Source organism: Moschus berezovskii, chromosome 12 (genome assembly GCF_049115385.1).
Source record: "Moschus berezovskii isolate FMDL1 chromosome 12, NW_MosBer_1.0, whole genome shotgun sequence".
NCBI lineage: Eukaryota > Metazoa > Chordata > Mammalia > Artiodactyla > Moschidae > Moschus > Moschus berezovskii.
Window position 1 is genome coordinate 27,075,270 of NC_142471.1, and position 27,340 is coordinate 27,102,609.

Genomic DNA, 27,340 nt, shown 5'->3' on the forward strand with positions numbered 1-27,340 from the left:
ATATCATAGAGCCATACAATGGAATACTACTCAGGTACAGAAGGGAACAAACTACTGATTCATGCTCCAACATGGATGAATCCCAAAAGTATTATTCTAAGTGAAAGAAGCCAGGTCAAAAAGCTACACAAGCAGATGACCTTCCAAAATCAAATGCGTGGTTATCTGGGGCCAGGAGGAGTGGAGAGGGTTGGTTACAAATTGGCACAAGGGAATTTGGGGGAGATTCTGGAAATATCTTGAGTGTAGTGGTGGTTACACAACAGTATACAATAGCTAGAACTCATCAAAATGTACAGTTAAGATGGGTGAATTTTATTGCATGTAAAGTATGCCTTAATAAAGCTGTTATAAATTTTTAAAGCATATATACACATAGAAAATGATTCCACAATTATCTCTTGTGGCTAGATTTGGGTGCTTTTTATTTTCTTCTCTTTATTTATCTAGAATTTTGTAAAATTTCCACAATGGAGTGTTTGTGTAGAGAGAGAAAAATAGAAACAATAAAATGTCATAAACATAAATAATTGGGTTATTCAACAAGGAATCTATTGTCGATTCAACATTGTTTGCTTGCAGTGAAGCCCATTTGGGTCACCTCCTTCTCATTTGTCTTTCCTCAGTGGCACTTCTTAGGGGTGAGCTGAGGAAACATGCAAAAAGGTACAGTGCTTAATAGCAATGCTTTGTCTATCCAGCTCTCGGCTTGGCTCTCACCTGGATTTCTGGATGAATACACAGTAGACTAATGATAGGGGGGCTCTCATCCGACTTTGCCAACTCTGCCCTCCATTCCAACCCAAATCATGCATCTTCTGGGCCCCAAGAGAAAGTCCTCGGCCTACAGCCGGCAGACTGTGGTGTGCGGGGCCCAGGCTGGGCCTCCGCCCCCAGCTCCCGTTGGCCTGTTGCGTGCTGTGTGGCCTTGGTGAAGTCAAGAGGCCATTCATCAGTGGAGACCCATGATTAGAATGACCGCTCGTGCTGCAAATGGCAGGACAGGACACGGAGTCCCTCCAAGAGTTCCTCTGGGGTGGGGATGCTCAGTGTCCACAGGCCTTTGGCCCTTTCCCCCATCACACATCCAATTCATTTCCAAACTTGCTGCCTGTGAAAAGGCAGTCACCTTAGGAGACCCAGCCAACCTGCAGGCAAATGGCAGCACATGGGCAGAAGTCCCCGTTGCTTATCCTTTCGTACCCTGGGGTAACTGGACAAGGCCCCTGAGAGAGCCCAGGTGTTGGGTCATAGGATACCAGCCAGAATAATAAAGCTACACTTAGAAAAATATCTTCATAAAATAGCATCTCATGGAAGGAACATACAATTTTCTAGCCACTCTGGTCAAGAAGTAAAACCCAGCTCAGAGCAGCTGCAGTGGGCTAGGAGAATAAGACAAATCATAGCTTTCCTTGAACCACTGCTTCATCACCCATACGTGCCAAGTCAGAAGAGATCCTGGATCCCAACCTGGGGCCTCTGTCCTCAGGGCTCACATAGACACTATTCTCAGGAACTATGACTAGCATCTGAAACCTCCACACATTATTCACAATAGTCAAAATGAGGAAGCAACCCAAATGTCCATCGGTGGATGAATGGATAATGACTGGTATATCCATACAATGGACTATTACTCAGCCTTTGAAAGGAAGAAAATGACACTTTCTACAACTCGGAGGAACCTTGAAAACATTATACTCAGTGAAATAAGCCAATCACAAAAGGACAAATCCTGTGTGATTTCACCTGTACAAGTTACCTAGAGTGATCAAATTCATTGAGACAGAAAGTAGAATGGCTACCAGAGGCAGGAAGAAACAGGGAGTTATTGTTTAATGGGTACAGAATTGCAGTTTGGGATGTTAAAAAAAAAGTTCTGCAAATGGATAGTGACGGTTATACAGCAGTGTGAAGGCATTCAATGCCACTGAACTGTACACTTAAAAACAGTTACATGATAAATTTTATGTTGTATATGTGTTTTGCCACATACACAAGAAACCAAACACTCCAAAGATACCCACAAGGCCTCACCTCTCATGAAAGCATCAAGTCATATCTGAATCAAATCAAATCTAAACAAGCAGACACAGCTTTTGATGGATTTTTTTAGAAAAGAAATAAAAATACCAGCAAACATATGAATTATGGCCTAGTGCAAATTTTTTTTTCTTTTGGCCAATCCAGTCTTTCAAAGCATGGCATCTTTGGGGAAAAGTTAAACAAAGGGGCCTTGATAGAAGGTTGGCTTGGGTGAGTGCCCTGGTCTTCCCCTAGGCTCTGATTCTGTGGTTGGGGAGGCCATGCTAAGGGAAAAACATGCCCCAGAGGAAAGACCAGACAGTGTCTCCCAACAAATCCCCCCCAGCCATAGGGACAAGCCTTTGGATTTAAGATGGCCCTTTCTCTGGTCTGTTTTTAGAGCCTGGAGTCAGAGTTCTTTCAGGTAAGCAGCCGGGAATTCTCCAGCCTATTCTCTAGTGACACAGAACACTGATAGAGGACCAGAAGTGGGTCCCAGACACGTACTAGCTAATGAGGGACAGGATGGTACACCCTTTCCTGAGATCCTCGTCCATCATTCCTAGACACCTTGACAGGGGTGGGGTCAAGTTGGATCTTGACAGCCTGCTCCATTCATGGGTTATAGATAGCATACACAGAACAGCTCAAGCCAGATATTTCAAGAGTAAACACAATAGACTCTCATTTCCCAGACTAAGAGCTTGGGGCAGGAGGATGCGATTGCTGGTTCTGTGAGCATTCTGGCTCACCATCAGGCAAACAGCATTTGTGGGAATTTCCACCTCTCCTCCCCAATCCACTTTCCTTGAGATGCAGGAAGGGGCATGGGAAGAAACCATCAGAAGACAAATTCTAACTCAAACCCTGCCCCCCCCCCCCCCGCCCCATGGCCCTTCCCCTCTTGGTCCTTTTGAGCCTCAGTTACTTTGAGAATGGCATCTCCTTCGGCCCATTTGCATGGATCAAACGTGTCTGGGAACATGCTTGTAGAAAACACTGTACAATGGCTTAGGAGTTTTCTTCTGACCCTACATCTAGTACTTAGAGTGGAGTCAATAAGGTTAAGTCATCGTGTGTCAATTAAGAAAACTAGTGGAGCCTCAGAGTCACATTCTCTGCCCTGGAAATGTTTCTTTTTTATTCATTAAAATTCTGGCAACAGTGTGTGTCCTATAGAGATGAGGGGGAAGTATCCAGTTAACTACAGATGACTGGGGCCATCCAAGGATCACAGGGTAATCCCAGTTCCTTGCACCTCCTGGAGAGAAGCCTCTCTCTTCAAAGTGATGCAGGCTTGCTGGGTGAGAGCCAGAGCAAACAAGGGGTGGATCCCATCCTTTTTTAGGGCACATGAGTTATCCATGCTGGGGAGAGGTTTAGTGTTCGTCATCCCAGAGGCCTCAGGGGACACCGTAGCTTTGGTTGGCCAACTTCTCCCCCACAATCCCCTGGAGGGAGCAGGGAAAGGGCCTTGGGAATGCTGTGTACTTGCAGCTCTAGCGAGCAGATGTATTTTGGAAGGCTGAAAGTGGGTGCTCTGCCCTCCTTTCCTCCTGTCCATGAATAAATAAACTAATGCTTCTTGTGACCCTGCAGCTGCCTGTCACATTGTGAGCTCTGACCTAGGTCTGGGTGATGGTGGTGGATCCTGTGAGAGAGGAGGGAGGACAGACACACCTTCTCTGGGCTCAGACCCAGAGTGTCTGCAACTGACACAGGCTCCCCAGGGATTGTTCTGCAATTGCTCAGGCATCAGTTCAGCTCAGTTCAGTCGCTCAGTCATGTCCAACTCTTTGCGACCCCATGGACTGTAGCACAAGGCCTCCCTGTCCATCACCAACTCCCAGAGCTTGCTCACTCATGTCCATCGAGTCAGTGATGCCATCCAACCATCTCATCCTCTGTCGTCCCCTTCTCCTCCTGCCCTCAATCTTTCCCAGCACCAGGGTCTTTTCCAATGAGTCAGTTTTTCGCATCAGGTGGCCAAAATATTGGAGTTTCAGCTTCAGCATCAGTCCTTTCAATGAATATTCAGGACTGATTTCCTTTAGGATTGACTGGTTTGATCTCCTTGCAGTCCAAGGTACTCTCAAGAGTCTTCTCCAACACCACAGTTCAAAAGCATCAATACTTCGGTGCTCAGCTTTCTTTATAGAGCTCATGCTCAGGCATGACGTCCTGTTAATGGTACTTTGGGGATAAGAGAATGGCCCTGGACACTTCTTGAAACAAACAAGACAAACCTACACAGAAGACACTGTGTTCTCTTGGGAAGGGATCAGGGGAGTGGCTTCAATCATACATAGGAGACTCCAGGACATGAACACCAAGTATCAGATGGACAGGCCAGCCTTGTTTTTCACTTCTTCCCAGATGTCTAATTAGGATTCACATTTTTCACTGTGCTCCACCCTAAGGGACCCTTCTGGAGGCAGCTGGAGATGGTCAAAACCAGACAGGCAGGCGCTGGAGTCATGCAGGCTCTAGTTGAGAGACAGACTAGTCTCATCTCCTCTTCCAGCCTCAGTTTTGCACCCGTAGAGGGGGAATGTTATTGTTTAGTTGCTAAGTTGTGTCTGACTCTTTTGCGAGCCCATGGACTGTAGCACAGTCCATGGACAGGCCCCTCTGTCCATGGGATTTCTCAGGCAAGAATACTGGAGTGGGTTGCCATTTCCTTCTCCAGGGATATTCCCAACCCAGGGATTCAACTGACATCTCCTACTTGGCAGGCAGATTCTTTACCAGTGAGCCACCAGGGAAGCCCCAGAAGGGGGATAAGAAACCCTATTCCCAAAGTGTGAGAATTCAGTGAGATGATGCCTAATGATGCCTGTGGCTTCTGCTGCAGAGGGTTTCCCGGGAAACAGCTCCTCTCTCTTTCCCCTCGTCTGCCTCTATCTGAGGGGGAAGGTGACGGAGAAGATTCCACTAACAACTGCTCACTGCCTTGTGTTTGAGAGGGAGACATATGGCAGCCTCTGCTAACACCACACCAGACGCTGTTATGCCTGGGGGTGTCACATGTGCGGTCGTGGCCCTCGGGTTCAGAGGCCTGCGCTCCGCATCCCCCTCAAATGTCCCAGGCTGGGCTGGTGAGGGGCAGATGGGAGCAGCCGGGACCCTCGGTGGCCAAGCTACGGTGGGCCACGCGGCCATCACGCAGCGGGAGACGGCCGGGTCTGGGGGCCCCGCTGCTCGGGCCCGACTCGGAGGGCAGGCCTGAGTCGCTGGGCTGCACCTCCACGAACACCCTCGTGCGCAGGAGCCGGTTGGCGCGCTGGGAGTAGGCCTCCCGGTGGCTCCCCCACGGCTGCGCGCAGAGCCGGGCGCGGAAGGCGGCCTGGAAGCCGCGGCGGAAGTTCTCGTTGAAGTAGCCGTAGATGATGGGGTTGGCGCTGCTGTTGAAGAAGGCCAGCCAGTGGGCGAAGGGGAAGGCGTAGGCGGTAACCAGGTGCAGCTGCGGCTCGCTCAGCTGCCCGTAGTCGAGCAGGAGCAGCAGCGCCCAGAGCGGCAGCCACGACAGCGTGAAGAACAGCGCCACCACTACCAGCATGTGCACCACGCGCGCCCTGCGCCGCGCGCCGCGCGCGCCCTCCGCCGCCGCCGCCTCGCCGCCCGCGCACGCGGGCCCCGGGGCCTGGCACAGCTTGCGGGCGATGCGCGCGTACATGACCACGATCAGCGCCAGCGGCGCCAGGTAGATATGCGAGAAGAGCACGGCCGTGTAGACCTTGCGCATGCCCTTCTCGGGCCAGGCCTCCCAGCACGAGTAGAGCGGGTAGGAGCGGTTGCGGGCGTCCACCATGAAGTGATGCTCCTCGCGCGTGACGGTCAGCGTGACGGCCGAGGGGCACATGATGAGCAGGGCCAGCGCCCAGATAACCGCGATGGTGACCAGCGCCTTCCGCAGGGTCAGCTTCTCGCGGAAGGGGTGCACGATGCAGCGGAACCTGCGGCGACGGACGAAAGAAAAGCAGGGAGTCTAGGAGGGTCCCAGGGGTCCCAGGGATGAGCGCCAACCCCATGGAGGGCAGAGGGCTGGGGCCTGGCGGGGTTGGGGCACTTCTCCACCATTGCACCTTGCTGCTGCTGCTAAGTCGCTTCAGTCGTGTCCGACTCTGTGAGACCCCATAGACGGCAGCCCACCAGGCTCCCCCATCCCTGGGATTCTCCAGGCAAGAACACTGGAGTGGGTTGCCATTTCCTTCTCCAATGCATGAAAGTGAAAAGTGAAAGTGAAGTCACTCAGTTGTGTCCTACTCTTCGAGACCCCATGGACTGCAGCCTACCAGGCTCCTCCATCCATGGGATTTTCCAGGCAAGAGTACTGGAGTGGGGTGCCATTGCCTTCGCCCCATTGCACCTTAGGTTATCAAAGAAGGCTCGAGTGTTAATTATGTTCGTTGACAAGCAAATTGGTTTATCACCTGTAGGGCAGTCAACTCCAAGGTTGGCCATGGAACAAGACAAAAGGGCAGGTTTTACAAGAACTGAATCCTGTTCGTGCATTTTGGAGGATAAACTGAGTAGCTGGCAGCTAGCCGTGACTTAGCTGGCAGATTCTGTCCCTGAGTAGTCCAGTTGGGTAAGTGTATCAAAGAAAACAAAATTTAGCTGTTTATGGCTTCTCCAGAAAACCTTGGGAGTTCAGGTGTGGAGTCTATGTGACAGGTTCTCCCTATGTCATCTTAGCCAGCATCCTTCCAACAGTGCCTCCATTGTATCCAGATAGTTCTGCACCATTTCCTCCTTAGGATGTCTCAGCTGTGATTATTACTACACCCTTACTTTACATATGGGATTCAGAGGTGTTAAGTAACTGGCTCAGGGTCACACAGCTAGCTAGTACCAAGGACCAGGCTTAAATACAGATTTGTCTTGCTCCACTATGCCATATAAACCGGCAGCCATAAACCCTCACTGTGCATTAGAATCTCCTGAAGTGTTTTAAAATATACCTGTGCCTAGTTCTCCTGGTCAAAGATGCCCATCTAGTTTAGGAAAGTCATGGGGCAATTTAAGGGCCAAACCTGCACTAGAACACAGGCCTAGAGCTGACTCCCAGCCAACTGCTCTTTCCACTTCACCAAACTGTCCTGCTCTCCTCCCTCCTATCCTTTTTCCCACCTGACAGCACTTTCCACTTCTCCCGCAGCTTGTCTCAAGCCTTATTTTCTCAACCTACCTGACTTTGGCTTCCTGGCTTCATAACATCAAATACTTAAGGAACTGCCAGAAAACAAATAATTCTTTAAGTACCTAGTACTGGCTCTAAGTACAATAGCACTTAATGAATGGAGAAGGATCCTAGGACAGACCAGGAAGAGTTCCCGGAGGAGAGAGGAACTTGAAGAATACCCAAACACCACTGGGAGACGTTGTCATCGTTAACAATGACAACAAATGAAGACCAATGAAGGAGGACTTCCCCCAATTACCCAGCTAATTAGCGGCCTTGCAGATGGGGACCCAGTTCCATCTCCCCAGCTGCCTTCTTCACTGGGTCACAAAAGACTGGATTTGATGAGGGCAGAAGTGGAGGGACGATGAGGACACTAGATTTTAGGAAGGGTGGAGCTAGTAGTGCCTGAGTTTGGAAGAAGACAAGGAGGAGGGTGTGGGTGTAAAGATGAAATAGAATACTATTAACTGTGGACATATGGTCTCTGTACCAGATAGTATGTATCAGCTTTATAAACAGAAGTTCACTGAAGCCTCCCAGCCACCCAGTAGAGTATGGACTATTTGACAGGTGATAAAATGGAGTCTCAACATAGTTAAATGACCTACCCAAGGTCATCCAGCTAGGCAGCCCTCCAACTTTCCTGCCTGCCTCCCTTGCTGTGGGATAAGCACCCTTATTGAAAGGGCTCATGGAGAGGGAGGAGGACCCCCTTGCAACTGGGTCAGTTGTGTTGCTTACAAAGCAAGCTGCTTGGTCCCTGGCTCCATTCTATTTAGCAGACCCACACTTATCAGAGACTCTGATGGAATCTGAGGCTGAAAGACCAGCAGCAGCAGATGGTGGAGCTGGGGAGTCAGGGACCAGCAAGGAGGTCTACCTCTCAGGAGACAAGGACTGTCCCCAAGCTCCTCTTAGGGCCCAGGAATACCTTTTAAACCTCCTCAGGAGCTGCCTCCAGGTCTTCCAGAAAGAGGTGGCAGTATCCTCTGCAGTCCCCCAATTCTAGAGGGCAGGCAGCCCCACCACCCTTCCCTCTGTGGCTCAAGACCACAGACCGCAGAGCAGTCCTGGCCTTCTAGCAGGCCCAGCAGTGGAAACAGCAGCTAGTCCCCATGCTATACCCCAGTGAGCCCAGGATAACCCAGTCGGGAACCCTCTCACCTTTCCACAGCAATGGCCACCAGCGTGAAAACGGAAGCAGACACAGACATGCCCTGCACCAAGCCGCTCATCTTGCACGTGGCGTTGTCGAAGGGCCACCCTGCAATGACAGAGGCCACCACAAAGTGAGAGACGCCTCATCCACAAGGCCAGAGACCTCCAGCCATCTGGGCCAGTCCCCCCTGTGGCTGGTATCTTTCCTCCGGTCAAGCTAGGTTGTCATTCCACCTCTGCTTACACACCTCCAGGAGTGAGGAGCTGACCGGCCGGGACAGTCCTACTAGAGACAGCCTTTATACTGACCAGCAGTTTTTCTCCATGAGCTTTACATCCATCCAGCCCTGCCTGGATTTCTGCTTCCATAGGCCAGCTCCAAGTTTTAGGCCAGTAGTTCTCAAACCTGGCTGCTCACTAGAATCAACTGAGAGCTTGGAAAAGGATCAGTGCCCAGGACCATGCCAGACTAATTACAAACTGACTCCACCATTTTTCCAAATCGACCCAGGAGATTTAAGTGGCAGCCGAAGTGGAGACCCACTAGGACAGATCCATCCTGACTCACAAGTGGGGGGAGGTATAAGCAGCTCTAGCCCATCCTACCTGATGTCCTCACTCTGATCCCTGAGCTTCTGCTTTCTCATGAGACCTGGGTCCTACCTGCTTTCAGGACTGGTAGCCAGGTTCACATCTTGGCTACCTGAGGCCCTGTGTTGGTAACTACCTGGTGTTTCCAACCCTCTAGGCCTGGGATGGGGAGGGGCAGCTTGTGCTTGTCTGTTGTCCTGTCATCAGGAGTCATCTCCCAAGACTGGGGTCTTCTTTCACCAACAGCCTCTGCAATGTTGATTTTCTGTCTTCACCCTTATGAGGTACCAGGCACTGGCCCGCTCAGTCCTCACCACAGCCCCGTTACTGTCTCCTTTTTACAGATGTGAAAATGAAGGGGGAGATTAATTTACAATCTCTTTGTCTCTAAATCACTATGGATCAGTGCTGAGAGTTTGATCTGGGTGCCAGGGAGTTTAAATGTCACAGAAAGTCAATATCGCTGAGGAGAGCAGGTGGAAAAACATGAAGAAATGTTCAAACCTCATTCATAATTAGAAAAACACAAATGATACTTGCTGTGGAGAAATAGGAGCTCTCAGACGTCACTGGTGGGAATGCAAATCATTACAGTCCTTCTGGAGGGGAACTAGGCAATGCCTAATTTATGCACTTGTCTTTTGATCTAACAGTCTCCCTCTACTCTAAATATACACCTCTGATGACACAAAGTACATATGCACAGGGTTATTCACTGTAGCACTGTTGTAACTGCAAAATATCAGAGAAACTCTAAATGCCCACATTAAGAAGTAGTTGAATAAATAACAGTTTAAACAGATAAAAAAGGACTGCAGACACTACGGTAACCAGCTAATGACCTCATCACACTGTTGTTAACTGGTGAGTGAGCATGCGTGTGTGCACACCTTTGTGTGCACGTGTGCAGGGGTGTGCGCATGCATGTGTTTGTGTGTGTTCTGGGAAGAAGGATGCACGGCCTCTGTTCAGCATCCCTGAAACAACCTGATTCAGCTGTGATTAAAGATCCCACCAGGCTTAGCCAGAGGACAGCCAAGGGGAAAGTGAGCCCTGGCTCCACTTTCTGGGTTTGTGAGTCCCCCAGCCTCACATCAGCTGCGGTGTGTGGTACTGTATGCTCAGTCATGTGCGACTGTTTGTGATCCCATGGACTGTAGCCTGCCAGACTCCACTGTCCATGGGATTCTCCAGGGAATAATACTGGAGTGGGTTGTCATTTCCTCCTCCAGGGAAGCTTCCCAACCCCAGGGATAGAATCTGCATCTCCTGTATCTCCTGTATTCCAGGCAGATGCTTTACTGCTGAGCCACCTGGGAAGCCCAAATGGCTGGCATAAGGGGGAGCATCCTTGGGTGGGCTCGAACCACTAGCCTTTCAGTTAACAGCCCAACATGCTAACCAACTATACCACAGAGATACCAAAGTCACTCCAAATGGGGCTGTCCAAGTTCTGAATCCTACGTTTCTGGGAGCCCTGAGCTCAGAAGCTGCAGGCACAGACCTCTAGGGGTCTCCCCAGCTCTGGAAACCAGTCCTTCCCACCTAAACTGTGTAGCTCCTTGCTTTGAAACAAGAAAAGTGAATCCTGGGAGAAGGTAGATGATAGTGGGATCCTTCTGACATTTTTAGATACTGGGCAGGAATTTAGAAGTCAGGTGGCCTAGTTCTGCTTGAATCCCTCTACCAGATCCCTGCTAAACAGCCGGCCAGTCCCTACTTAGACACTCCCAGTGACAGGGAGCACAATACCTGTAGGCAGGAACCCTTTTTGGGTGGAGAACATCTCAGATTAGTTTTTAGGTCCCTATTCAGAGGAAACCTGCCTCCTTACCACTTCTTCCTGCTGGTTCTGGTTCTGTTTCTGCCCAGAACTAGATGGTAGCTCCCCGGGAGAGTAGGACTGAACGGTGCAGTGGTTCGAAATACAGATGTGAGAATGTGGGACTTGACACTTAGTTGTGTAAACTACAGAACCGCCTGTTAATCACTCTGAGCCTCCGTTTCTTCATCCATCAATTGGGGATAACAATAATGCATACTTCATTGGATTGTTGTGAGGATTAGTTAAAATAATGCAGGAAGAATAAGTCACGCAAACCCTGGAACAAAGCAAATGATAAATTCATTGTGTCTATTATTTCTAGCCTAATACCTCAGCCATAAGACTGGGCAGTTTGAGACAATGGCACCTTGACCAGGAGACCAGGCCAGCCAAGATTTCAGGGGGAAGCTGCCTTTGTTGCCTCTACTCACCAGTGATGAGGTTGTCCACAAGGGTGGTGGGCATGCAGAAGATGCCCACCAGCAGGTCGCTGATGGCCAGGTTGAGGATAAACATGTTGGTGACAGTGCGCATGTGCCGGTTCTTGAGCACGATGAAGCAGACCAGGGTGTTGCCCACCATGCAGAGGAGGAAGATGAGTACGTAGGCCACAATGAACATGACAGCGACTGGGGAGGAGTGCTGGTAGTAGGAGGAGAAGGTGAGGTTTGCTGCCGGGGTGCTCTCAGCATCACTCCCATTCTCGCTTGGGGGCCAGCTGCTGTTGGAAGGCTGGAAGGGCTCCCCTAGGCGAAAAGGAGCATATAGGTCAGGATCTTAGTTGAAGAAGAGCTGACTGACTTCTCACCACTGGGAGATCCTTCTGTGCTCCAGACCCTGACCATGCCCAGCACCTGGGCATGAGCTCAACTCCATTTGCAACTGGATTCACTGATCCAAGACTTTCAACTCACAGCCACTCAGACCCTGATCTCATACCTCCCAACCCACTTGTCCACGTCTCATTTCATTTCCCAATGTGGGTCACTCTCCATTTGCACACAGTCCCACTGTGCCGCATCCAGGTCCCATACTTCTCAGCCCTGCTCTCTGCCCCAGAGGCTGACCTCTCAGGAACCTATGTCAGCCAGGTTCCCTTGCTCTCTGGGTCTTTTTTTTTTTATAATTGGAGTACCGTTCATTTACCGTGTTGAGTTTCTGCTGTACAGCAAAAGTGAGTCAGTTATATATATATATATATCTCCACTCTGTTTTAGATTCTATTCCCTGCCTTCTGGTTTTTTAACTGGGTTTCAGCCAATGGGAGACACTGTAGGAGGAAGGAGTGGATGAGAGAGAGGGCAGAGTATTCATCTCCTGAGTCCCTCCCTGCCTGGACCAGGTCTGCCCATGGGGCTGTGTTTATGGGTGCAGCTCCGGCTGGGTAACTCCTCTTCCACGGCTCCAGTTCCTGCAGGGCTGCAATAACCAGGTTCCCCCTCTGCAGCGATAGCTTCCTGTGATTGCCAGTCCCTGTGTGCATCGCCATCCCATGCTGGTTCTCTCGCGCTCCTCTCCCTGCTGTCAAGTCTCTCTACCAAACTCTCTTCAGTTAAACCCTTCTTAAGTGCTCCACCTGTTTTCTTCTGGGATCCTATTACACCCTCAATATCTTTGACGTCCCTCCTTATCATCGCCACAAACTTTACCTGTGGAAGACAAGAAGGCAGTAGAGGGAGGAAGACTAAAAGGGGACTCTGAACCAGGGCTGAGGATCGAAGGCACACATTCAATTCTTCAGACCACCCAAAGCCAAGGCCACCACCCATCCTTCACCTTCTCCCATCGTGGTATCAGCTGCTTCATTTGCACAGCTTTTAGCCAAGAGTTTCCATATCTACTGGGCTTCCCTGGTGGCTCAGATGGTAAAGAATATGCCTGCAATGTAGGAGACTCAGATTCAATCCCTGGGTTGGGAAGATCCCCTGAAGAAGGGAAAGGCAACCCACTCCAGTATTCTTGCCTGGAGAATCCCATGGACAGAGGAGCCTGGCAGGATAAAGGGGTCGCCGAGAGTAGGACATGACTGAGCAACTAACATTTTCACTTTTCCATATCTGTTATTTGATCCAATCCTTCCTGCTATCTCATGAGGTAAATAGGTTAGGTATTAACCCCATTTGAAATGGCAGGACTGTGACCAGAGGGGTTCCCAGACTCGCTCAAGAGAACACTAGCCTCTGCAGCTAAGTTTGCGTGGTTCTGTGTCTCTACTGTGTCTCAGGCTTCAGTGTGCTTCTCCAGGCACCTGTGGAAGGAGTGGCTGAGTGCCCAACCACAGCTCTTCTGGGAAGTCATTAGTTGTGGTGACTCATGACATTGTCTTGTAAACTCTCCTCCTGCTCTCCTCTGGGACTGAATGGGGCCTGTTCAGGAGATGAGGAGTCTCTGGGGAGTCTTCTGTTGCATACAGAGCTCCTGGAGGCCCACAGGAGGCTTGGGACCAGAGACTAGAAAGACCCTGGGGGAAGCACAGGCCAATAAGCTGGCACGGTGGGGCCACAGGGACCAGCAGGTGCAGGGGGGCACTCGGGTCAGAGGCGATGTGTCTGCCAGTGGAGGAGGAGACGCTGGAAGTTTGGGGCACACAGTGAGAGAAGGAAATGATACTACTCTGCTTAGGCCCTCCAGGGGCATCCAATTGTACCCAAATATCTTTATTTTAATATGACAAACATGTACAAGAGGGAATGTAAGAGTGAACGTATATAGGAGTATATAGTTTAATGAACCATGACGAGAGAAGAGTATGAAGAACCTCCAAGCGCACGTTATTCACCTTCAACAATTACCATCTCAAGGCCAGTCTTGCTTCATCCATACCCACACCTCTCCTTGGATGATTTTGAAGCACAATCACCTCTCTTTTGTTCATAAATATTTCAGATTGTTTTTCTAAAATATAGGACACAAAAAATCCATAACCCAGTGTCAAAACTAACCACTGTGTCACAATATTATCAATTATCCAGCATTCAAAATTCCCTCATTGTTAGATTGTTTAACTAATTTATTTTTTACTGGAGGATTTACAGAATTTTTTAAATAACTGGTTTGTCTGAGTGAGGATCCAAATGAGATTTCCATTTCTACTATGTATTATTATGTGGCAAACCACCCCAAAATCTAGTGACATGGCACTGTGGTTTAGTCATCTGAGTGGCCCTTCTGCAGGTCTCTCTTGGGATCATATAAATGTCTGGGTCATTTGTCTGTAGAATTTCTCACAGACTGGATTTTGCTGATTGCCCCATCTTGATGTCATTTTACACATTCTGCTCTCTGTCTGCTGTATTTCCTGTAAATGACAATTAGATCTAGAGGCTTGCTCTGATTATGTCTGGTGGACTCTTTCTCTTTTTTTTTTTTTAGCTGCAGCTTGCAGAATCCTGGGCTGCAATAGTGAAAACCTGGAATCTTAACCACTAGGCCACTAGGGAACTCCCTGGTGGTCTCTTTCTTAATGCTAAGGTTGAACAGTGGGTTTAAGTGATGTCAGCTCGATCCCTCCTCTATCAAGTTTCCCATTAGCTTTTCACCAATGCTTTCAGCAGGAGCCACTAACAGTTGTTGCCTAGACTCCTCATTGCGTCTCAGATACAACCCAAACTCCTTACTGCATGGTCTGATTCCTGTCGCCATCGATCTGGCCTCACCCCCTGCCACCCTCCCCTTTGTCCTTTGTGCTCTGGTCCCCTTGTGATGCCTCCAACGCACTCTTGCTCTTTCCAATCTCAATGCCTTTATCTCTTCATAGTCCCTCTGCCTCTCCCCCTCCTTTAGCGTTCGGCTTAAATGCTGTCTTCTTGGAGAAGCATGACCTGATTATTTAATTTAGGTGCCCACTATTATCTCTCATGGCATCTTGCTTATTTTCTTCCATCTGCCAATATTTTCTTTGCTCCCAGGTTTATTGGATTTTTTTTCTCCAACTTTGAAAATCAGCTCCTGGAGAGGAAGGATCTTTTCTTTCTCATTGATGGGAAGATATCCTCAGCATCTCAGCAGGGCCTTTTCATTGTCTTAATAAATGGTTTACTAAATGGTTGTTAAGAGGATAAATACGTGTAGGAAGAGAAAAAGGAAGGAAAGGCGGATCCTGATGTCAGGTGACAGGGTCCTGCTCAAGGCTGGCATTGCTAGTGTTGAGAGGCCTTTTCCAGGGTCCTCTGGAAAGAACCCCCATTGCAGTCTGCTGGAAGCCTCCTTAGTTATCTCACTCTTGCTGAGCCTCAAACTCGACCTGAATAACTTGGGGAAATCTGCTGGTGTGGATAAGCAGAGGAAACAGTCAAAACCTGCCCAACTAAATTCTAGCCTGCGTGTTTGCACCACTGCCTTTCACTTGGTTTCAAGGGACTGCTTAGTGAGCTCATATTCCAAAGGCTGGCCCTGAGACGTGTCTGGGAGCACCCCTGCCCATCCCTTGACCCTTGGCTGAGCCTGAGCATCAGTCTCTACACTTAGGACAGTTTCCAGCACTGTAGACTGATTTTTCTCAATTTATTTAAACTCCTTCCTATTCCTGGCAATTCCCCTCTGGCTGGTGGTGAGATGGGTTGGAGGCAGGCAGGCCTCCCACCCCATCTGGACCCCATACCAGAAGCTGGAGACCTCATTAACACCTGGACTTGTCCTTCTGGGGATCTGCCTGGTGCCCTTGTGGATACATTACAGCCTGTGAAAATTTCATCCGGTGGACCCAATTATGCCATTCCCCTTTCCTCCAGGGCATTCTGATGATCTCAGAGATTAAGCTCTGAGCCACTGAAAGTCTGGGGCCAGAGAAGATGAGGAAGCCCTGGTTCTAAGTGTGTAGTCCCTGACCAGCAACATCAGCATCACCTGGGACTTGCTAGAAATGCAGATTCTCAGGAATCACCCCTGATCGAGGGAACCAGAAACCCAGGTAACTCTGTTTTAATGTATCTTCCCCATGATTCCAATGGACACTCCAGTCTGGGAACCACAGAGCTGGAGGTCTTAGCCCAAGAACCCTGGAGGTAGTGGATACACACAGATGGGTAAGCCCCAGCTCTCTTTTCTCCTGACTTCAGGCAATAGACAGAATATTTGTGTCTCCTCAAAATTCATGCCCAGTGTGATGGTTTTTGGAAGTAGGATCTTCGGGAGGCATAGCTGACCCTTGAAAAATGCCTGGAGTGGTTTGGGGCTCTGATTCCTGTGCGGTCAAAAATCCAAATATGAGTTTAAATTTAGCTCAGTCAGCCCTGAATATAAATTTACAGTCAGCCCTGAGAATCCATGGAACCACATTCATGGATTCAACAAGCCTCAGATCACGTAGTACAGTAATATGTATCTATCTATTGGGAAAAAAATCTGTGTATAAATGAAGCAGTGCAGTGCAGACCTGTGTTGTTCAAGGGTCAACTCTAATTAGGTCATGAGGACAAGCTTTCATGAACGGGATTAGTTCCTTTATTTTAAAAAGACAGCAGAGAGCTCCCTTGTCCCTTCCACCACATAAGGACACAGGGAGCTGTGTATAAACCAAGAGGATCCTCACCAGACACTGGATCTGTACCTTGATCTTGGACCTTCCAGTCTCCAGAACTGTAACAAGTCAATTTCTGCTGTTTAAAAGCCACAAGGTGGCGCAGTGGTAAAGAATCCGCCTGCCAAGGCAGGAGACCACAAGAGATATGGGTTTGATTCTTGAGTCGGGGAGAGCCCCTGGAGTAGGAAATGGTAACCTGCTCCAGTATTGTTCCCAGAAATATTTCATGGACAAGAGGGGCCTGGCGGGCTACAGTCCATGAGATCTCAAAGAGTTGGACACAACAGAGTGACAGAGCATTCACACGGGCATAAACACCCCCCAGTCTATGGTATCTCGTTACAGCAGCAAAACTAAGACATTACCTCATCTGTGTGGGAGATCACTGTTCTCATCTTTAGAGTGGAAACACACCATTCCTAGCTCTGACCTCGGGAAGGTCATGTCGCCTCTCTGGAAACCAGAGTCCTCACTAGTAAAATGGAGAGAAAGTGAAAGTCGCTCAGTCGTGTCCGACCCTTTGCTACCCCATGGACTATACAGTCCATGAAATTCTCTTCGCCAGAATACTGGAGTGGGTAGCTTTTCTCCTCTCCAGGGGATCTTCCCAACCTAGGGATCAAACCCAGCTCTCCTGCATTGCAGGTGGATTCTTTACCAGCTGAGCCACAAGGGAAGCCCAAAATGGAGATAAGCTCACACTTACTGAAAAGAGTGAGATAATATGTGAAGCAAACTTGACACAATGCGGGACACACAACACTCAATATGTGTTAACTCCACAGCAGCTGTGCTGATGGTGTTAAACTGCACAATGAATCCGAGGATACTATTTTATAATACTCTTGTTGTGGGCCTCCCTGAAAAGCCTGGAAGGTGTGTGAGAGAGAAAGCAACAACAAAATGAAGGTCCAGACCACGGAATCCAGCTGGGTACTAAGTGGGCCTTAGAGAGCATCACTACAAACAAAGCTAGTGGAGGTGATGGAATTCCAATTGAGCTATTTTAAATCCTGAAAGATGATGCTGTGAAAGTGCTGCACTCAATATGCCAGCAAATTTGGAAAACTCAGCAGTGGCCACAGGCCTGGAAAAGGTCAGTCTTCATTCCAATCCCAAGGAAAGGCAATGCCAAAGAATGTTCAAACTACCGCACAATTGCACTCATCTCACACGCTAGTAAAGTCATGCTCAATATTCCAAGCCAGGCTTCAGCAATATGTGAACTGTGAACTTCCAGATGTTCAAGCAGGTTTTAGAAAAGGCAGAGGCACCAGAGATCAAATTGCCAACATCCGCTGGATCGTGGAGAAAGCAAGAGAGTTCCAGAAAAACATCTATTTCTGCTTCATTGACTATGCCAAAGCCTTTGACTGTGTGGATCACAATAAGCTGTGGAAAATTCTGAAAGACATGGGAATACCAGACCACCTGACCTGCCTCTTGAGAAACCTGTATGCAGGTCAGGAAGCAACAGTTAGAACTGGACATGGAACAACAGACTGGTTCCAAATAGGAAAAGGTGTATGTCAAGGTTGTATATTGTCACCTTGCTTATTTAACTTATATGCAGAGTACGTCATGAGGAACGCTGGGCTGGAAGAAACAGAAGCTGGAATCAAGATTTCCGGGAGAAATATCAATAATCTCAGATATGCAGATGACACTACCCTTATGGCAGAAAGTGAAGAGGAACTCAAAAGCCTCTTGAGGAAAGGGAAAGAGCAGAGTGAAAAGTTTGGCTTGAAGCTCAACATTCAGAAAACAAAGATCATGGCATCTGGTCCCATTACTTCATGGGAAATAGATGGGTAAACAGTGTCAGACTTTATTTTTTTGGGTTCCAAAATCACTGCGGATGCTGATTGCAGCCATGAAATTAAAAGACGCTTACTCCTTGGAAGGAAAGTTATGACCAACCTAGATAGTATATTAAAAAGCAGAGACATTACTTTGCCAACCAAGGTCTGTCTAGTCAAGGCTATGGTTTTTCCCGTGGTCATGTACGGATGTGAGAGTTGGACTGTGAAGAAAGCTGATCGTCGAAGAATTGATGCTTTTGAACTGTGGTGCTGGAGAAGACTCTTGAGAGTTCCTTGGACTGCAAGGAGATCCAACCAGTCCATTCTAAAGGAGATCAGTCCTGGGTGTTCATTGGAAGGACTGATGCTAAAGCTGAAACTCCAATACTTTGGCCACCTCATGTGACGAGCTGACTCACTGGAAGAGTCTGATGCTAAGAAGGATTAGGGGTGGGAGGAGACGGGGACGACAGAGAATGAGATGGCTGGATGGCATCACCGAGTCGATGGACATGAGTTTGAGTGAACTTCGGGAGTTGGTGATGGACAGGAAGGCCTTGCGTGCTGTGATTCATGGGGTCGCAAAGAGTCGAACAGGACTGAGCGACTGAAACTGAACTGAACTGAACTCCAAGTTCACAGTTCTCCCACTAATAACTGCATCGTTATCGCCACCTACTGGTCCGCCCTGGTACCACATGGAGCTCAGCCCTAGATTAGAGACCCAGTTATAGAACCCATTACGACCAACCTAGACAGCGTATTAAAAAGCAGAGACATTACTTTGCCAAAAGAGGTCCGTCTAGTCAAGGCTGTGGTTTTTCCAGTAGTCATGTATGGATGTGAGAGTTGGACTATAAAGAAATCTGAGCACCGAAGAATTGATGCTTTTGAACTGTAGTGTTGGAGAAGACTCTTGAGAGTCCCTTGCACTGCAAGAAGATCCAACCAGTCCATCCTAAAGGAGATCAGTCCTGGGTGTTCATTGGAAGGCCTGATGTTGAAGCTGAAACTCCAATACTTTGGCTGCCTCATGCGACAAGTTGACTCACTGGAAAAGACTCTGATGCTGGGAGGGATTGATAGAGGATGAGATGGTTGGATGGCATCACTGACTCGATGGACATGAGTTTGAGTAAACTCTGGGAGTTGGTGATGGACAGGGAAGCCTGGCGTGCTGCAGTCCATGGGGTCGCAAAGAGTCAGACACGACTGAGTGACTGTACTGAGCTACACCATTCAGCGCCCACTTACTGAGAGCCTCAGGGTGAACACAGCCTGACCCGCTGAAGAACACAACACAACACAGTACAAGTGGCTAATAAACACATGAGACAGAAAAGTTCATTTGTAATCAAAGAAATGCAATTTTAAAAGAACACTGGGTAAGCATGCCATCAATCAGACTGGCAGAGAGGAAAAGTGCTTGGTGACACCAGAGGGTGGCTGTGCACTGTGGGGGTTGGAAGGACACACATCAGCTCAGCCTTTGCAAATGGGGCACATCCACCCAGCACCCTGAACCAAGGCCCACTCCCAGAGCCAGCCAGTCCACTTTTAGGGATTTACTTAAGAAATAGAACAAGTTCTAATGGTGGGAGGAAATGCTGACCAAGGTGGCAATAGTTACAAAATAGTAAGTAGAAGCATTATATAATGTGTTCCATATAAAACTGTGTGTGTGTATGTGTGAACAAATAACCAAAAAAACCCAGAACAAAAGACATTAACAGTGTGTAACAGGGTGTTTTAAGTAATTTCTTTTTCCTTTGCACTAACTTGAGATCTAACCTTTCTAATCAGAAGGAAGCTCTGATAAATATGATTAAAATATTCATGACAGCAGTGCTTCTCAACTCTGACAGCGTCATTGGTAGCATTTCTTGGGGCATGGAAAGCAGAGCCCACCTGGATTTCCAAGAAATTTCTGTGTCCTGCACTGGAGGGAAACCAGCTAGCTTGCTCCTCTCTCTGGCAACCTTCCCCTTCAAGGGCCACTTCCTCACAGGTCACCCACCACCAGGACATCCTCCCCACCTCTGGCCTCCCTCAGCCACAGAGCTCCCAGGCTGGGCAGGCAGCTGTGGAGGCTGCCAGAGGCTCTGAGGAAGCCACTAGGCTGGGGCTGGGCTGGGAGCGGGGTGGGAACCGTGCCCTCTGCCAACTCACTGCTCAGGCCACCACGCAGCCAAGGCCCAGCGGGGAAGGCCTGAGAGGGACTACTCCCTGGCTGATCCAGCAACTGTGCAGGAGGACGGACAGACTGCAGAGATCCTCGAGGCCCTATTTTTGGTCCAGCCACCCAAGGATACCTCCTTCTGCCCTTCAGTCAGTATACAGCCAGTCAGTGGCCCTTGCATAATGAGACCTGGCAAGGACACAGCTTCTAGGCCAACTCTGAGTGACAGAAAGTTCTTCCTGTTGCTGAGTTGTCTTACTGCAACTTGTCCCCGACCTGTTCCAGTTCTGCTCCTTGAACAAGAATGGGCCCCTGTCCCCAAGGTCATCTCCCTCTCCCTGCCTTTTTTCCCCCACTCTGAACATCTCAGGGTCTTTTCAGTAAGTGGGAGTTTTGGGCCCATGTCCGTCAGTCAGTTGGTTTTTATCTTCCCAGAAACTTTCCTCCAGATTACAAGCCAGATCTCCTCTATTTGAAATGTAAGCAATTGATTTTTTTGGACCTAAATTCAGGTCTTTGCCATTCACTTTACATTTCATTTTCTTGGTTTTGATCCAGTGTTCCAGAATGTTAAGATACCCTAATTTAAATTTTGAACCTGTCGCTATGTGGGTGTTATGGCTCTTATCCACAGATTTGATGAGCATGTCTTTTATTTTCACTCTCATTTATTTGACATCAATGTCACGGTCAAAGTCTGAGGGACCTCTAAGCTGCATTAAAGTTAATAAAAAGTCTTGTCATCATTCCTCTGGCCCCATGCCACAGCTCAGTTCACAGGGCTCTCATGAGAGATCTTAGCAGGGTCCTGCTGAAATCTCGCAATTCATCTTTCTACCTCTTAGAAACCCAGTGTGAAAGAGGAAGTGTGGGAGGTTTAGCCTGAGTTGCTTTTAGCACTAATATTGGCCCCTAATGACTACTACATCACTACATTTTTTTTCTTTCTTTTTGAAAAAAAAAATTGTTTTTATAAAAAAAGCAATATGTTTACTATAAAGCAGTTCTGAGCACTGCAAAAGAAAAGACTGAAATAAACACCCCTGAGATTTCACCCCAAGAGATGCCCCCATGGCCACTGCCTTTGTGATGCTCCCAGCCACGTCCCAAAGGTTCTGGCCAAGTCGACTTAATGTACCCTGCATTTCCAGCATCTCATCAAGCCGACACCAGGGCTCTCTGTTTTGCTTTCTTTGAAGCCACTTACTTCTAGGATCAGCCTAGAAGTGTGGGAGTGGAGCAACCTTCAACCGGTAAAGAGGAACAAACAGCTGTCAGCTACCCATCGCTATGGGGAAAATCTCGGGTGTCTTCTGCACTTTTCTCAAGGCATCCAGAGACATAGAACCCTAGTGGCCCACCACCAAGCCCAGTTCATCCGCACACTCAGTTCTGTTCTTGAGTCTTCTCCTTTTCCCATCTCAGTCTCCTGACCTCTGCTTTCAGGCATCAGCTCCTTCTCTTAGGGTATACTTTCAGAAGCAGGAGCACCCAAAGATGTTAGTGACCATCTCTTTGCATGTACTTTACATATACATTTAATAATAAGCCTATTTAATTTTGCATAAAGGGGATCATACTACACGTGTGTTCTAAAGCCTGCTTTTTAAAAAAGTTACTCACAGTAAGTAGTAAATATATTTTCAAACCAGTAAATAAAATCCTAAGCACAACTCATATACCATGCTGTTGCAAGTGCTCTCATCATTTAATTCACTTAACTTAGGGACATTAGATGATTTCTAATTTTGCACTGTGATGAAAATGCTTGTGCACATATCTTTGCAAGTGTACAGGATGCCTCCTTTGAAAATATTTTGTGATGTCTCATCGCTTTATTGTCTTCTAAGTCAGCAAAAACAAAACCTGGAGCTGACTGTGGCTCAGATCATCAGCTCCTTATTGCAGAATTCAGACTTAAATTGAAGAAGGTAGGAAAAACCACTAGGCCATTCAGGTATGACTTAAATAAAATCCCTTATGATTATACAGTGGAAGTGACAAATAGATTGAAGTGCCTGAAGAACGATGGACGGAGGTTCATAACAATGTACCGGAGACAGTGACCAAAACCATCCCCAAGAAAAAGAAATACAATAAGTCAAAATGATTGTCTGAGGAGGCCTTATAAATAGCTGAGAAAAGAAGAGAAGCAAAAGGCAAAGGAGAAAGGAAAGATATACCCAACTGAATGCAGAGTTTAAAGAATATCAAGGAGAGATAAGAAAGCCTTCTTAAGTGAACAATGCAAAGAAATAGAGGAAAACAATAGAATGGGAAAGACTAGAGATCTCAAGAGAATTAGAAATACAAAGGGAATGTTTTATGCAAAGATGGACACAGTAAAGGACAGAAACAGTAAGGACCGAACAGAAACAGAAGAGATTAAGAAGAGGTGGCAAGAATACACAGAAAAACTATACAAAAAAGATCTTAATGAACTGGATAACCATGATGGTGTGATCACTCATCTAAAGCCAGATATCCTGGAGTGTGAAATCAAGTGGGCCTTAGGAAGCATTACTACAAACAAAACTAGTAGAGGTGATGAAATTCCAGTTGAGCTATTTCAAATCCTAAAAGATAATGCTATTAAAATGCTGCACTCAATACACCAGCAAATTTGGAAAACTCAGCAATGGCCATAGGACTATAAAAAGTCAGTTTTCATTCCAATCCCAAAGAAGGCCAATGCCAAAGATTGTTCAAACTACAGCACAACTGTGCTCATTTCACTTGCTAGCAAGGTAATCCTTCAAATCCTTCAACAGTACGTAAGTCGAGAACTTCCAAGTTTACAAGCTGAATTATAGAAAAGGCAGAGGAACCAGAGATCAAATTGCCAACATCTGTTGGATCATAGAAAAAGCAAGAGAATTCCAGATAAACATCTAATTCTGCTTCATTGACTATGCTAAAGCCTTTGACTATGTGGATCACAACAAACTGTGGACAATTCTGAAAGAGATGGGAATACCAAACCACCTTATCTGCCTCCTGAGAAATCTGTATGCAGGTCAAGAAGCAACAGTTAGCATGAAGCAGGGAACAATGGACTGGTTCCAAATGGGGAAAGGAGTATGTCAAGGCTGTATATTGTTACCCCGCTTATTTAACTTATATGCAGAGTACATCAAACAAAATGCTGGGCTGGATGAATCACAAGCTGGAATCAAGACTGCTGGGAGAAATATCAATAACCTCAGATATACAGATGACCCCACCCTTATGGCAGAAAGCAAAGAGGAACTAAAGAGCCTCTTGATGGAGGTAAAAGAGGAGAGTGAAAAAGCTGGCTTCAAACTCAACATTCAAAAAACGAAGATCATGCCATCCAGTCCCATCACTGGCAAATAGATGGGGAAAATAATGGACACAGTTACAGACTTCATTTACTTGGGTTCCAAAATCATGGCAGATGGTGACTGCAGCCATGAAATTAAAAGATGCTTGCTCCTTGGAAGAAAAGCTGTGACAAAACCAGACAGCATATTAAAAAGCAGAGACATTACTTTGCTAACTTAGGTCTGTATAGTGAAAGCTATGGTTTTTCCAGTAGTCATGTACAGATATGAGAGTTGGACCATAAAGAAGGCTGAATGCCAAAGAACTGATGCTTTTGAACTGTGGAGCTGGAGAACTCTTGAGAGTCCCTTGGACAGCGAGGAGATCAAACAAGTCAATCCTAACGGAAATCAACCCTGGATATCCATTGGAAGGGCTGATGCTGAAGCTGAAGTTCCAATACTTTGGCCACCTGATGCAAAGAACTGACTCATTGGAAAAGACTCTGATGCTGGGAGTGATTGAGGGCAGGAAGAGAAGGGGATGACAAAGGATGAGATGGTTGGATGTCATCACTGACTCAATGGACATGAGTTTGAGCAAACTCCAGGAGATAGTGAAGGACATGATGCAGTCCATCAGGTCACAGAGAGTCAGACATGACTTAGTGACTGAACAGCATGTTCACTAAGTGTTTGATAATTTATTCTAAAATTTTAAATACAGGTCACTATTTTTCTTAGCAGTTTAGGGCTTGTTTTTGATCTACCTTTTCTTCCTTTCGGAAAATCGGGACATTTGCCCTTCTTCAGTCTTCTGGCACTTCATTCTCTGTCATTTCCTCTAAGGCAAAGATTACATTGGAGAATGCCTCCAGGTCCCTGGGATGTTATTTGTCTGAGCTTAGATTATATGTGGCTTGATGCCTTATCCAATCACTTATCTTGGGCTTCAATCTGCCCCTTACGTCCCTCATTTCACCATTTGAAGTAAAATTGCCTGTGTGGCCTGCTAGGCTGCCCTCCCTTGTGTGTTAAGGTTACATGCACCACAAGCCCAAGCCCAACGCAGGTTCCTCTGCTATCCTTATGCAAACTTTGAAAGCACTTTGCTCTGTCTCTACCAGTTTTCCTTGGCTTCTGCTCACTGAGGCTTCGGTGCTTTGCTAACACTATCCTTCCAGACCCCACTAATCTTCTAGATGCATCTTGAGTGCTGCATTTCTCATTGCATCTTATGTGTGTGCACTTTTCAACCCTAGCTCATTGGAAAGCAACAAGTGCAGCTGCACACAATGTTCTGTAAAACTCCCTTTTCTTTCTTGCCAGACATGATTGCAATTGTACTGGCTTGGAATTTCCGGGTTTTATTACCTCCTGGAGCAGCCTTCTTTTACGGTATGATTTTATTCAACACATCTTGTCTTATTTTACCCTCACAGCCACACTGTGAATCCAGCTGAATGTAAGTTTCTCCATTCAAGAGACAGGTAACCAGTTGCACAAAGTGTGTGCTTGATAAGTCGCTTCAGTCGTGTCTGACTCTTTGTTACCGTATGTACTGTAGCCCACCAGGTTCCTCTGTCCATGGGATTTTCCAGGCAAGAATACTGGAGTGGGTTGCCATTTCCTCTACCAGGGGATCTTTCCAACCCAGGGACCGAACTCACGTCTCTTATGTCTCCTGCACTGGTAGGCAGGTTCTTTACCACTAGCACCGCCTCGCACAGAGAGATTTAGGCAAAACCCCAAAGACACCCAGCAAGCCAGTGGACCAGCCATGGATTCTCCAGTTTCTTAGCTGAAAGATGCTTTCCTTTGCCCACACTGGCTGAGACAGGGATCTGGCCCCCCACCTGGTAAGGCTGGAGCAAACAGCTTTATGGAAGACAATTTTTCCACAGACCAGTACGGGGTTGGGGGTAGGGGGTAAGGGGGGTGGGAGGGCAGGATGGTTTGGGGATGATTCAACCGCGTTACATTTATTGTGCACTTTTACTTCTATTATTATTGCATCAGCTGCACTTCAGGTCACCAGGCTTTAGATCGCAGAGGTTGGGGACCCCTGCCTTAAAGTTCTGGAGGTCAGGTCCATAGTTCCCTCTCCTTTCTCCCAGGAGGGAAATTTTGCATGGAGGAGACCTTGTCTAGAATTCCATCTCTCCGACTTTGCCGCCTGGAAGGAATGATAATTCCTTTAATGCCAATAGGCAAGCTGTCCTCACCTGGTTTCAAAGGAGCCCCCTCTCAGGCAGGAGGGAGTGTGCTAGGCACTCGGGGCATAGAAGCTTCCGGGTCTTTCCCCTACCTCTGTCTGTCTCTCACACACATGTTCAGGCACACACTTTCTCCCTCCTTCAGTGTGTGTCCGACTCTCTCTCTCACACACACACACACACACTCAGAGTCACAGTGTTGGGCTCTGGACAGCCCTCTGCGATCAGAACACCCCCTCCCCTCCCCTCTCTCTTGGCTAACAGCTCCTCAGTACCCATCCACTCGCCCCTAGCCTCTGCCCCGGGGTCACTCACCGTCCATCCTGCCCACTCTGCCCTGCTCCAGGACGGTCCCCGACGGAGGGAGGCAGCGGGCCCCTGCGAACCGGCAAGGGACAGGGGTCTCCGGAGCTGGGTTGCTGGCGCGCGCCCTGGCCTCAGCCCGGCCCTCGCAGGCCCTAGCCCAGAGCGGGGTCTGCCTCCCTCGCCGTGTGGGCAGCGGCCGGTATGGAAGGCTCCCGAGCCGCGCAGCTGCCCGCCGGCTCCGGGCTTTACAGCCCGCTGCCGGCTGCCCGCCGCTCGCGCTCCCGGGCCGGGGGGGACGGGGCTCGCGCCGCGCCGTGCGGTCGTCATGGCACCCGGCACACCTGTGTCGCCGCAGCGCCCCCTTGCCCGCGCGCCCGGCCCCGGCCTCTGCCCAGATGTGGCTCCCTCCGCAGGGACGCAGCACCCCTCCAAAGTGGAGGACAACCCACTGACCACTGCGGCCCCGGCTGCGACATAACTCTGCATCCCGCTCCCTGCGCCCCCCATCCCAGCTCCTGTCCCCTACTCCTTGTCCGCGCTGTAGAGGAGCCTGACCCCCAGCCAACCACCCTGGTGGACAGGACCCGGAGGCCCTCCTGAGAAGGGGATGAGAGGCAGCTGTCATACACCAGAAGGCGAGGAGAGCAAGGGACAGTGTGTCGGCACAGTTAATTCCAGGACTCTGGAATTGACTGGTCAGGCACTCACCAGATGTCTACTCCTGTGCAAATGTCTTACCTGCAGCTGAGCCTCAGTTTCTGCATCTGTGAAATTGTTTTGAGGGAAGTAAATGAGATGATGTCAAAGTTTCTGCTTAGCATGTAGTAGATGCCCAATAAGTGGTCCCTTGGGCTGGATGGGAGGCCACATCCCTCCCACCATTCCAGCCCTGGTCAGGCACCACCATAGACTTTTGTCATTTGAATGAAGATCCCAGGTTTCAGGCAGATGGAAGAGAGTGAATGGCCCATTCTTCACTTTAGTGGGGAGCTCTGGGGTTTATTCTGGAGGGACTCTGGGGAAACGATTCCCACTAGGCCACTTCCTAGCCTCCCTTATCCCTCTAGCCCATTCTCTGACCCAAATGGCTGGTGGAGTCTCAGGACTGGAGGGGCCTTAGAGGACAGTGAGTATAACCCCGACCTGGGCAAGTGTCTTGATCCTAATGGCCAGCAGTGGGTATTTATGTCTTCCATTCGCTCTGTCTTCCCCAGGACAGCCCTTCAGAGAGCCTGCAGGAGG

The 27,340-nt window shown here is 48.4% G+C and overlaps 1 protein-coding gene across 1 annotated transcript; it reads right to left on the bottom strand.

Annotated features, from left to right (window-relative positions):
• Positions 1-5,104: 5,104 nt before the first annotated feature.
• NPFFR1 (neuropeptide FF receptor 1) lies at positions 5,105-26,231 on the bottom strand. The gene is made up of 4 exons (XM_055424328.2): positions 26,108-26,231; positions 11,222-11,536; positions 8,381-8,480; positions 5,105-5,984 (listed from the first exon to the last, which is right to left on the bottom strand). The coding sequence occupies exons 1-4, from the start codon at positions 26,112-26,114 to the stop codon at positions 5,105-5,107; spliced, it is 1,302 nt and encodes a 433-aa protein (XP_055280303.2). The 5' UTR covers positions 26,115-26,231.
• Positions 26,232-27,340: the final 1,109 nt, after the last annotated feature.

Excerpts from the sequence above, each read along its gene's own strand:
- NPFFR1 (XM_055424328.2), bottom strand. Across the intron at positions 8,481-11,221 it reads TGTGGACAACCTCATCACTG|GGTGGCCCTTCGACAACGCC; the intron begins GTGAGTAGAGGC and ends CTGTCATTGCAG. Across the intron at positions 5,985-8,380 it reads GTGGCCATTGCTGTGGAAAG|GTTCCGCTGCATCGTGCACC; the intron begins GTGAGAGGGTTC and ends CCGTCGCCGCAG.